Below are 12,995 nucleotides of genomic sequence, written 5' to 3' on the forward strand. Positions count from 1 at the left end.
TTTGCTAGAAGTCGCGCAGCCATCTTCTAAGTGCAGCTTCGCTTACCATCTTGCTCCCTGGTCCCGTATCTAACGTCATGTTTACTGCGCGGCGGCACTGTGTGCCCCCGTTGAAAAACATGTAAAGGCGTTTTCCGACGCCTCAGGGCCGCGCCGTTCGGAGCCCAGCGCATTCCCAGAGAGACCGCGAAACTGAAAAATCGAAGCAATCCCTGAAACTCTTCCTCCTCCTCCCAGCGCAAAGAACTGAGGAGAGCGAGAGCAAGAGTGGGAAGCAGTCCAAGAGAGACAGGCAACGAGAAAGAAAAAAGATCCGCTCAATCAAGCTTCCGGAAGTTACGCTTCAGTCACGTGCCCCGGGCAAGCCGTTTAGCGTCACTTCCGCCCATACCGGCTCTTTTCTTCTCTCTCCGCGAACGCTCGCGGCGGTCCCTCCTCTCCCAGAGGTCTCCGTGTCGCCGTGTGTGGAGAGCGCAGTCGTCCCTTCGACGAACGGAAACGCCCGGGGAGTCGTCTTGGCACGGGAATTTTACACGGCGTGCCCCAACAGCAGCAGCCGCCGAAGCGCTTCTCTCTTTTGGCTTTTGTGCGTGCGCCTTATGGTGAGCCGCCACTGCCTGTGATCCAAACAATCGCCCGCTGGATGCGATCATGAAGTGTGCTGCCCCAGTGCTCATCTCTGCTCTTTGCGTCTTCGGAGTCACCGCCGCGCTCAAAGGTAGGCTGGCCCCTTTCGCGGACGGCTTCTGTTGTTTTCCGGCTCCTCGTGTGTTCGTGTATGTTCGTGTGTGTGTGCGTGTGTGGTTGCGTGACTTGTGCACGGGCACTGCCCTCCCGCAGCAGCTCGGTTTCCATATTTGGCGGATCTGGAGCAGTACGTGTGCGGCCGACGACTCCGATCTCCTATGCGGCTGTCGTATCAACCGCCTGTACGGCAGCTCGTTCCGTAAACGCGCCGCTGCGCACGTCGGCCTTCGCGTCGCGACGGAGGTGGCGGTGATACCGCATAGCTCCTTCAAGCGGGGCCGCTCCAAACTCCGTCTGCTCGCCGACTGTGAGGTGCCTCCGAGCAAGCCGCCGCCGCCGCCGCCGCCGCCGCTGCCGCGGCTAGGCCTAACTCTCCGAGTAGCAGCGGGCATCGTCTCTGCGCGGCGCGCTTCGATCCTTTTTTCGCTGACGACGCCGCGGCTCACAGAAAGAGCAAAACGCACTTCCTGTTTGTAACCGCTGATACGTTTGCGTGCACCGACTCACAGACGGCTGTGGTTACAGTGACGGGCATTTGTGCGCGCAGATGTTTGTTTACTGCATGCATACCTGTCGCAGGCTAGTGCGGCTAGCGCGCTCCCTTGAAAAACGCTTGTTACAGTGAGCGTCGAGCAAGCTTCGAGGTTGCCATTGGCAACGCTATTTGGCTCGCCCGTCGCTGTTTGTGTCGTTCGGTGAGCGGTGTCCCCGCCGGCTTCTCTTACGGGCCACCAAGTGTCATCGCGTGCAGATGTTTGTTTACACAAAGGTCTACCTCTCGCGGTGGTTGAGTTTTTGTGGCCTTGTTCAGCACACTGTTGTCTGGTTCGATGCCCGATCGGGGCGCCCGGCGCTACGTTGATGGCTCATTGAATACGCGCTCGTGCACATCTCCAGTTGGCACGAATGCGAAACCCTGCAGCAAGGCATCAGTATATACAGCACAGGGACGTCAAGCGCCATCAGTCACTTTACAATACTCGACCCGTTATCTTTTACCATTTACTCCAGTAAGGTTACACGAGGCTTTCGTGACCATCGTGACTCATGTCGTTACGCATAGGCTTCCGGACATCGTTAGAGTTTTGTACTGTGTACTAGTTTCGTCGTCTGCAGGTGTTCGTGATACGCTGCAGGATAGGAGACGAAGCAACCTTGCAGAATAAATTGATCTTTAAAGAGAGGCCATGCGCTTCCCTAACTTCGAGACGGAACACGGCTCTTGGCATCGCAACAGCTTAACCGGACCCCTGGTGATAAGATCTCTTGCACCTGTACGATACTCTTTTCCGGTGACAGGTGGTCCAGGGCAGCTCTCGAACTCACCTCGCGCCGTGCGTATTTGGGTCAGAATCGTCACCCACGAGTGATAAAACAACTCGCCGTCTGCGGCGGATGACCCGGTCAGCGTGCTGCTCCGGCTGTCTGCCACCAACACGATCATCATTAAGCGAGGAAACCCAAAGTACGCAGAACGGGAGCGTGAAAAAGAAACACTAATAATAATAATGGCAGCCCACTTTCGGCACGCGTATCCCGCACTCGCGAGCTCAAAGCAAGCCGCCGCCCGCTGCTTGGAAACGTAGCTCGCAGGCGCGCTGGCTTTGCTGACCAGCCGTCTTGGTTCGCCCTCGCTCGCGTTGCAGGCAAGAGGGATGTGCTTAGTGCGAGGCTGCAGCGGCAGAACGGCATAATTATCGCCGGATTCCGATCGCCCCCCCTAACAACCCCCTCCTCCCAGCTACGCCATTAGTCGATTCGTTTTCGTCAGGTGCACCATCAACGCGACCTGCTGGTCGCTCGCGTTACATGCGCGAGGTCCGTAGCTACGTACGGGCAGTAGTATGTGCGTTCCGATGCCTGTGCAGACGGCTGAGCGGCACGTACCGCTCACGCGATTCTGTCGTAATGTCTCGGGGGAGAGCGCTGTGGTGAGTGTACGAAGCCGAGTTTATTGGCTGTTCGCTCAGTCACTTCGTTGTCGGGGAAAGGCGAAAGCGCAGTGCTCCCACATGAGTAATTATCGTCGTGATCTCGGTGGTCTATACGGCGAAAAACTGGCGCCTACTGTGGCTGGACGGCGGGGTTATTCTTGCTATTGGGTGGTCTCTGCAAGTAAGACTCGCTTAAGGCGAAGAAATAATGGCGCAGTTTGGAGGGAGTATCATTATTTTGCAATGTTTCAGTGAGTATGTTACGTTAGTATGTGTTCTTATGTACGCATGGTGCCATCGCTTTTCAAAGCGAAACAAGACATCATTTCTTGTGCGCAAGAATGGACCATGCTGATGGAAGTAGCGGTGACAAATAAAGTTATTAAAGGCGCAAACAGCGCTAACATGGCTGCTAGTGACTCGTGGGGTAATTACTGAAGTTTGATATGCAGAAGAGTGCTTGTAATGTCTTGAGGATTGCAAAAATACCAGTTGCACACTTCGAACTGCAACAAACAAATTCTACGCAAAGTGTTTTCTTTTGTGATATACCGGGTTTAATACACATATGCGACGCGCGACCTCGCAAAACGAGCGTTACGTTCAGCTATAGCGCACACTGTCGGAGCATCTACTGAATTTTGAATGCCCGTACAGAATGCACTTCGGTTGTTCCCAGTGAATAAAAGCAGCGTTGCACCGTGGCATCGAGTACTTCTCCGGCGCGCCATATAGCTTGACGTATGCCATCCGTTCCAAGCAATGTTCAGCCCACCGCGACTATGCGCTGAAAGGATGCGATGCAGACGTACTGCGGCGGCGTTGCTGTCGCCCTCGCAGTCTGGTCCTGCTTCGAGAGGCCCGTATGACTTGCAGCAAAGTTTGTACGTCGTCAGAGCGGGTGCCGCAAGACCTTGCTTTGTATTGCGTTAACATTCGCCTTAGCTTACACCTTCTATCTAGCTGGCAGTGTAAGCATAATTACGCTGCCTCGATCCCGATGGTGCAGCGTTCCCGTTATCGTCACACTCGCGATCACTTCTGGACCGCTTCATGCTATAGTAGTATGCGCGGCAGCGTACTTTTCTTTTGCTGGATGGTCGATGCAGCGTTGACAGGAGGAGGCGGCATCTATCGTGTGAATGATGGCAGGTGGAGAGATGCGCGTTCCCTCGTGCATTGCACGTCACCGTTCCGGTGTCGCGGCGCGCGCGACGAGATTGATGACGAGTGTCGTCTCCGCTTTTGTTGGCGGGAGAAATGCATCGGCCGAGTTGACGAAGGCTCCTTGGTGTAAGCAACGAACACTGCGCCTTCACTACAAGACCCTGTTATTCTCGGAAATCGAGGTGCCTAGAGGACATTGAGGAGACAGTCCCACAAGCGGCGGGCTGCATGCCTGCAGCCTCGCCGCCACCCCTGGTTCGACCCCCCCCTTCGCTGACCGCAGGCATCTCCCTCCGCCTCGAGTCCCGCGTTTTACGACCCTGGCGGTGTACAGTAGCCTGTGTCGCAGAGAGTAAAGTGGCATTTCAAAGAGAAAGGTTGTGTGTCTGCTTGCTCCCCCAAGTTCGCGAGGCGCCCTGGTTGCGTGGGAGCCGCTTGGGGCGAGTGTACGCGTGAGCTTTACTTTGCGTCGCGTTTTCTGGCCCACAGTGGCACATTCGCGGGCCGCTCTCGGCCAGAGCTAGTTTTGTAACCAAGTGCGCGGTTAGCTAGCTGAGTCCGCGGTAGAGAACCCCCTTTTTGTTTACACTCAGAAGTGGGATAATCCCAACAAGCCCGTCAAGATGAGCCAGGAAGGCGAACATCCGTACAACACACGTCTTGCTGCCCAGTCGCGCGCTGCTGAGGAGGTGACAAGCGCTATCGAGCTCCAACGAGACAGCAGGCAACGCAATGATCGCGGCACGCCAGACCAGCTCCAAGAAAAAGTCGCCCAGCTTTCGCGACTGCAGGAGGAGATTCGGGAGCTCGGCGGCTCTACTCCTGCTTCCTCAACACCGTCGTTCCAGCCGGATTCAGGCCCGAGCAACGCCATCTTGGGACAGCTCACCGAGGCCTTCACTGCAATGGCCCGCATGATGGAGAGGATGAATGCGCCCTCGACAGCGACAACTGTTCATGTGAGTCCGGACCCCTCTACCGCAATCCCGAGCTTTAACGGAGACAGCGCCCAAATTAGTGCTGAAGATTGGCTGCAAACATTTTCGCGCGTTGCGGATTTAGCCAACTGGTCTGAACAACAACGCCTAACTGCAATTCACCTCAAGCTGCAGGGCCCCGCTAAGGATTGGCTAATCTCGTCAGCAACAAGGCATCAGTCATGGCAAGAGTTCGAAACTGCATTTAAATCAGCCTTCGTGACTGAAGAAAGCTTGCCGGACTTATGGAGGAGAATGGCCGAACGAATTCAGAGTCGTGACGAGGAGGTGACGAAGTACGTCAGAGAAAAGGAACGAATGTGCACCAGGGTCAAGCTAAGTCTGCCGGACACAATTACCGAGATTGTCAGATGCCTCTGGTCGACTGAAATGAGTTTCGCGCTGCGGGACAGAAGCTACAGAAGTGTGGACGAGTTGCTTCAAGCTATCAAAGCCTATGAAAATTTTACAGAAAGCCGCGAAAAGCAATTCCCATCGGCACAAAGATTCGGCAGCCGAAGCCGACCGAGCAGTGGCCACCAGCCATTTCCTTCGTCAACAGAAGTAGACGATGCTGTACGCAGCAGTACCGTGCGAGAAGGAGTGCGACACACGGACGGAGTACGTTGTTACAACTGCCAAAATACGGGCCACCTGTCGCGTCAGTGTTCTGAGCCACGGCGCCCACTTCACTGCACGAAGTGCAATTACGATGGGCACAGCGCGAAATTTTGTCCGAATCAGGGCCGCTCAGGGAACGTGACCAATATTGTACGCACCACGCCTTCAAAGAAGGTGTACAAAAGCGTTTGTATTGACGGCGAATGGATGCCCGCTCTTCTCGATACGGGTGCCGATGTGAGCTTGATAAAGCTGACGCGTGCCGTGCAGCTGAGCAGAGAGCTTACGGCACCTCCGGGAGCGTCCATACGCGGTGTGGGTGGACAGCGGTCATCCCTCGGCGAACTATACTTAAGGGTGCGGGTCGATGATGTTGATCTTCCCGCCGTCCACTTTTACATAGTCAGCGACGACGCCTTTGTTGGACCAGACGTCATCATTGGTACGGACGTGATTGACTTGCCCGATTTGCTTCTGGTCCGTAGTGGTGGGTGTGCCCATTTACTAAACCAAAGGGAAGCACAACAGCTGGCAGGTCTTGTTGCAGAATTGGAAAGACCGAGAGAGGTCGTCAAGTGTCGCGAAGGAGTTGAGGCTGCCCCTCGGACGATTCTGTCTGTGTCGGGAACGCTTTCCCTTGATGAACCTGATGTTTTCAGTGACCCGGTTGCGAACTACAGCGACGTCAAGTTGCCCATGCAGCAAAGTCAAATACTCAAGTGCACACCCGCTCCTTGCAACATGCCAGAGCAAGTTTTAGTGACCACCAATGAGGAGGCCCATGCGCTGCAATTAATAAGCCGAAGTGATAATAATGTTGGCTCGATCGTCTATGGAGAGGAGAAAACACAGCCCTGCGTGTTGCTTAACAAGCATAATAATTGTTGTGCAGTGCAAATCGAAGAACTGGGGTGCACCGGCATCGCTGAAATGAAAATAGTGGAGCTCCCTGGAAGCAAGCCGGTTTTCCAGCCACCATGCCGCAGCTCTTACTATGAAAAGCGGGTACTGAAGGACATTACTGATGAGCTGAAGTCATGTGGATTAATCCGTGACAGTAGTTTCCAGTACAGCAGCCCTGTCCTTCTCGCACAGAAGAAAGGATTTCGCATACAAGAGGGTGATCAACTACCGCCGCCTCCGTGGCCACAAACAGTTAAGGACACAGGACAGCCCACGAAGACGCAACCTAAACACAGAGGCCCATGCATTGTTACAGAGGTGCTGCCTGCAGACAGATATCGCATCTCAAACCTACCAATATCGAAGGTGTCGACGCGGCCGGACCATGTCATGAGCGTCCATGTAAGCCAGATGAAAAAGTTTAAATTCGGCGTCGGACAGCGAGTGCGGAAGCGAGTGAGAATGATGAGACTCTCTCGGGACGAGATCGTGCAGGATGGTCGAGTGTAAGCAACGAACACTGCGCCTTCACTACAAGACCCTGTTATTCTCGGAAATCGAGGTGCCTAGAGGACATTGAGGAGACAGTCCCACAAGCGGCGGGCTGCATGCCTGCAGCCTCGCCGCCACCCCTGGTTCGACCCCCCCCCTTCGCTGACCGCAGGCATCTCCCTCCGCCTCGAGTCCCGCGTTTTACGACCCTGGCGGTGTACAGTAGCCTGTGTCGCAGAGAGTAAAGTGGCATTTCAAAGAGAAAGGTTGTGTGTCTGCTTGCTCCCCCAAGTTCGCGAGGCGCCCTGGTTGCGTGGGAGCCGCTTGGGGCGAGTGTACGCGTGAGCTTTACTTTGCGTCGCGTTTTCTGGCCCACAGTGGCACATTCGCGGGCCGCTCTCGGCCAGAGCTAGTTTTGTAACCAAGTGCGCGGTTAGCTAGCTGAGTCCGCGGTAGAGAACCCCCTTTTTGTTTACATTGGTTATAAAGGATGGCGCGAGACGTGCATCGTGTTACGTGCCCGACGGTCCCAAACCTTTATTCGTAGCTAATGTGGTGTTGCTCGAGGACAAAATAATAAACGCGTGGCGTCCGGCTCAGGCGCTCGTCTTCTGTGTTGAGCACATGGAGGGGGGGGGGAGGGGGGAGGGCTGAAGCGCGTGCTCGAATGTATTTAAAGGGACACTAAAAGAGAAGCACGTCATGAGTTTATACTGAAGAAGCATTCAACAGAGGTTGCCGTAGGGCACTTAGTTTGTACGCAATATTTAGAACGAAAACGGCGCAAACTACCGCGACAAGTAAGGGCTGCTGTCTATGACCCTTGTGCCATTGTGTATACGAGGGACGTTCCGAAAGTAAGTTTCGTCATTTATTTTCACACTGAAACTTTACTGCAAAAAAAAAAAAAGAGACAGACCATGGCATCATGCACTATAACCCGCCGTGGTTGCTCAGTGGCTATGGTGTTAGGCTGCTGAGCACCAGCAGATCGCGGGATCGAATCCCGGTCACGGCGGCCGCATTTCGGTGGGGGCGAAATGCGAAAACACCCGTGTACTTAGATTTAGGTGCACGTTAAAGAACCCCAGGTGGTCGAAATTTCCGGAGTCTTCCACTACGGCGTGCCTCATAATTAGAAAGTGGTTTTGGCACGTAAAATTTCATAATTTAATTTAATTAATCATGCACTATACACCTTGCGCTATTTTTTCACGTAGTCGACACCGACATAGAGACATTTGTCGTAGCGTGCAATCAGTCTGAAGAAACCACTCTGGTAAAATTGGCTTCCCTGCTATGCAGGGCCTGAGACATGACCTCTTCACCGTACACGATCTGTAGGCGTTCATGGATGACAGACACACTAGTCCCACGTGCCCAGTCATACCCGATAACAGCACGCACTTCCATTGGCGACCGCGCTATCTGTCTGCCATTGTGATTTGTCATCGTGAGACCTCGGGCACGCCGGTCTGTTGCCACTCTCTCTTCTTCGGGACTCTGCGCATGCGTCATTCCTCCTCCGCTGACGCTCCCGCTTCCGTTGTTGAACCAGCAACGGGCGTGGACTCTTATGGCAGTTGTTTGTTTCACCTGGTGTACCATCTTTCATTTCAATAAGAAAAGACGAAACTTACTTTCTGAACGCCCCTTGTAGTTTGGGCTGTTTTCGTTTGAACAATATATTCGATTAGAATTTTCCAGTGCTTATACTATATGCGATTTAGCAGATGAGTACCAGAGCACGGTTGATAGCGTCCTTTTCGTATTCTTCCTTTGACTTCGTTCGTGTTGCGTTGCTGTTTTTTATAACTAAATACCTTAATTTCGTGAGAAAGTCAAACAGAACTTTTTGTTTTATCATTTCTCGTTCTAACGTCGGCGTCGATAACGTCAGTGCGACGTCACGAATTTCGTCGTGCGGTCACGTGAGTCGGACGTTCTCGTGCGCGACAATTAGGTTTGCAAAGGTTGTATTTTTGAGCTCTTGCGTTTTCTAGGAAGCAGCGCAATCATTTCCCGATGAACACCTAATGGGAGCGCCGAGAAGATAGTGCCGCTATCCATGACGTCACGGGAAACTTCAAAATGGCGTCGTAACAAGTCTCGTTCCTTGCGTTCCCTCCTGGCTCGAGGGAACGCGGCTGATTAGGGTGTGCTAGAATATGTTATAGGACACATTACGGGGGCTGACAGCGAGATCGAAACTATTTTGTATTCGAGAAGTGCATGTCACGTTATCTCAGTTACATAAGAAAAATATATTTCTATTCACTGACCCTTTATTAACTTGTAATGTTGGGTGCCAAGGTATTTACAACTGATGTCGCATGTGTTCAGGAAAGATGTAAGAGAGTTACTCGTGCAGGTATCTCGATGGCTGGTTAAAAAGAAAAAATGATGGGGTTTTGCGTGTCAAAACCACTTTCTGTTTATGAGGCACGCCGTAGTGGAGGGCTCCGGAAATTTTGGCCACCTGGGGTTCTTTAATTAACGTGCACCTAAATCTAAGTACACGGGTGTTTTCGCCTCCATCGAAATGTGGCCGCCGCGGCCGGGATTTGATCCCGCGACCTCGTGCGCCCAACACCGTCGCCAGTGGCTCGTTTCCGATGACAATAGGAAGGCACACTTTGCGGGACGTGTGCATGAAGACGCTGTTGGCGAACAGTTTAGGTGCAGCAGGCAGGGCGCGCCGTCTATTGTTTTAATTATATTATTTTGTTTTCTTTATAATGGCCAACGCAGTATTTATGTTTGCGAACTGTACGCCGTTCTTTCGCCGCCATAAATACTTCAAAGTGTTTCTGCTTCGCCACTTCTTCCTTATTTCTTTCTTTTTTTTTTTCGTTAAGAGTGGTTTGTTTTCTCGCTTGTTCGGCTGACTCGTTATATCTATGCCTGCAGTGCCTGTCAAATAATGCTCGGTTGCCCTTCGCCTATGACGTCATCAGCGCCAGCGCGCCTTCAGGCTAGTATTATATATATAGTGCAGACTATATTCGGAAGCCAGCGTCAGCGTTGTTGTTTCTGCTGTTGTTGAAACCTGGGTTTTTTTGCGTGCCCTTCGAATAACTAGACACGTTTGCAGCTGCCTCCCTTCGGATTCTTTTCTCATTTTCGCGCATTTCTGCATCTCTAGCGAAACTCTTGCAAGCGGAACCGGCAATGCTGATGTAACGAGGTCGCCGTTTCGATTCTCAGCCTCAGCGCTCCCATCCCATTAAAGATCCAAGGCAAAACTTCATTTTTTTTTATCTCTCTCATTTGCTGGTATCTCGGTGCACCACGCTTCGGATTAGGGACGTCAAAATCAGACAATCAATCAAGCAATCAATCAATCAGCGACGCATGCAAAAATCTCGAGGATGTCCTGCGCAACACTTTTAATTAACCATGGGTGAAGAACAGTACTGTGTTACGGCGCTGCTATAGGTCTGTAGACGACAAAGCAAAATGTTGATGCTCCGTATGCTCGAAGTACGTGAATTCTCACTTCTGTGAATCCCCCTTTTCTTTTAAAGTGACCAGCCATTTGTCTGCTTTTGTGCGGACAGGTTCTTGTCATATCTTCTCATCTTTTCTATAGCCTTCCCCCTCAGTGCGGAATGGTCCACTGGACAGTTATTGCTATTAACCTCTCGGTCTTTCGTCACTTCTCTCTTTTTCCCCTCCTCCTTGCCTCTTCGCTCTCTCCCCCGTCGTCGTTTTGTCATCGCGCTGATATCATCACACGTTTGCTCCGTGCGGTAGAATGTCAGGCCTGCTTTTCGCTAAGACGCGTTTCTTGGCCAGAAACTTCCTTCGGTTCAAGATGGCGATGGCGAGGGCGTTTTCCTCTCGCGCTGCCAGCAGTCATTACACGCGCGTCTGCTCGCAGGGTAGTGCGCTGCTTCTGCCTCGGGTATCCTAACACGACCTCCAAGCAACGCTCTCGTTGAACTTGGGAATTAACGACGACCACCAGCGGCAACGGACTGCCACACGCAACCTCTGTCTTCAAAGCACCCGCGTACGCTTAACCGTACGGGCCGTTTGCTTTGCTTACTGAGTTGTTGACGACGGATTGCTATAATGGGAGTTCTCCCCCGTTTCACGGGTTATGACCTCTCTCTCTCTGCCTTAGTCAGCTCACCGCGCAGAGCGCGCCGCACTTTTGCCGTCCCAGGGATTAATAATTTGGGCGAGTAAACTGCGACTGCAGTACGTCTGGTTAGCGTTCATTCATCTTTCCTTTAATTACACGCTTAGGCGCGACAGGAGCGAATGCCAGAGTTCGGACCGTCTTTGGTGGCCTCCGTGGAACTGATGAACTCGTTTTGTTATGCTTTTTTAAATATATATATTTGTGTGTGTGCGCGCTTGCTTGCTTGCTTGCTTGCTTGCAGGCAACACTGGTGCGTTTTCTTTTTTTTACGTTCAGCTTTTACACCGGGAAAACTCATGCATGAGTGGACGCAGCTCAGAATAGCACTGAGGGGAGTGGCAGAGCGGCGGTGCATTACCTCTCGCTGTGTTCGCTTTTTTTTTTTTGAGCTGGTCACTCTGTTATACACTGTTGCGGCCGCACACACGCTCGAATCCAGTCGCCTGAAAAGAAAAAAAAAGAAAAAAATTACCGACGATTACGTTACTTCCTAATGCGAAATTTGAGCGCAGCAAATAAGCTGTTTCACCTTTTCGATAGATTGAGGCAAAGAAATCGAGCAACACATGTATGCGCTATCACAGAATTTTTTTTTATTTTTCACACGTATTCCTTTAACAAAGACTGCACTAACAGTTCTTGACAGTCATGAAGGAAGCTTTGTGGTTGGAGAAATAGACTGATATATGTTCGACTTGGTACACCAATGCTTGATTCTCAAAGACGAGATCTATACAAGTGCCTCGCGAGGTTGTCACAGCCGTGGGACGCGTTACGAGCGAGAGGAACGGGATGTTCTCCCGCATAAGTGTTAGGAAATTGCTGTTTGTCTTTATGTCAACATTAAAGTCCCCCACTACTAACATCGGTGTGGATCGATGGACGGTTAATGCGAGTTGCAGGAAGTGCACGACGTCTTTCGTGAGTGCGGTAGCGGACTCACGAAAGCGGTATCAGTCGGTCGCTGCTAGCGCTGGGGGGATGAAAGGGGGGCGGAGCTGGTTACGAGGCCGACGACAACGCCGACGACGACGCGAAACCCAGGAACGGACGCCAAAGAGCCATTTGTGTAGCCAGCCCTCCTCCACAGTCTCTCCTCCTCCCTTCCATCATCCTCCCTCGCCCGGAGAGCCGACAGCGCGCATGCGCGGCGGCGGCGGAGCAGATTCGTCGGCGAGCTGGTTACGAGGCCGACGACGACGACAACGACAACGCCGACGACGACGCGAAACCCAGGAACGGACGCCAAAGAGCTGCGCTCTAAAAAGAAAAAAGGGACGTGGCTGTCGTACTGATGTAATCCTCCGTAAAGCACCAGCGTGACATAAAGACAGGCCTGCTCCGTGGACAGTTGTTTCTCAGCTTAGCTTTTTGTTATTCTGCCTGAGTTGGAAGACTGGACGTTGTGCCTGCTGCGAGCTTAGCCTCTGGCGGTGCTATTTAAACAAAACGCTGTGAGCAAAATTACAGACGTATTCGATATTTCAATGGCGGAAGGTCAGTGAAAGGCACCTTGTCGAGAAAGGCACCGTTATCTTCTCATTGGCTTTCAAGTTAGCGATTTAACAATTCTAATTAGTGTACACAGCCTTTCTTTCTTCTCTGCGTGTTTCTGTCCCTCTTGCAGTGCAGCGTGTGAGTCAGCACTTCCTCGATGTCTGAAACTTAATGCACGGATGCTGTGCAACCGATACATCAGGGTAGCGAATAATATATTGAGTATACTTAAAGCTTAGTGTGGCTCGTCGTCGTTCATAACGCAACTATAGCTGAGCTGGTTGTTGCAGACGGCTCAGGGAACACACTGCAATATCCCCTGTCTTCTTGTTCTCTGTGTATCGCGTTACATAGTGCTGCTTGCTGTTATTTAAAAGAGTTGTTAGAATGATTGTCGAACGCACTAATAGGTACGAATACAGGCGAACGCCACACCGGATGGTTTCTACGCATGCCTGTTTCGCCGCTTTCGCGCAAAATGACCGGGGGAGGGGGGGGGGGAGTATT

General features: G+C 52.2%; 1 protein-coding gene across 1 annotated transcript in view; it reads left to right on the forward strand.

The window, feature by feature from the left end:
• Positions 1 to 426: 426 nt before the first annotated feature.
• Cals (calsyntenin 1) overlaps positions 427 to 12,995 on the forward strand; it is a 291,844-nt gene continuing 279,275 nt past the window's right edge. Inside the window, exon 1 of the mRNA XM_065447819.2 lies at positions 427 to 718. Coding sequence (XP_065303891.1) covers positions 652 to 718 — 67 coding nt within the window. The 5' untranslated portion in view covers positions 427 to 651. The remainder of the gene's footprint in view (positions 719 to 12,995) is intronic.

This window comes from Dermacentor albipictus, chromosome 2, assembly GCF_038994185.2.
Source record: "Dermacentor albipictus isolate Rhodes 1998 colony chromosome 2, USDA_Dalb.pri_finalv2, whole genome shotgun sequence".
In the NCBI taxonomy this organism is placed as follows: domain Eukaryota; kingdom Metazoa; phylum Arthropoda; class Arachnida; order Ixodida; family Ixodidae; genus Dermacentor; species Dermacentor albipictus.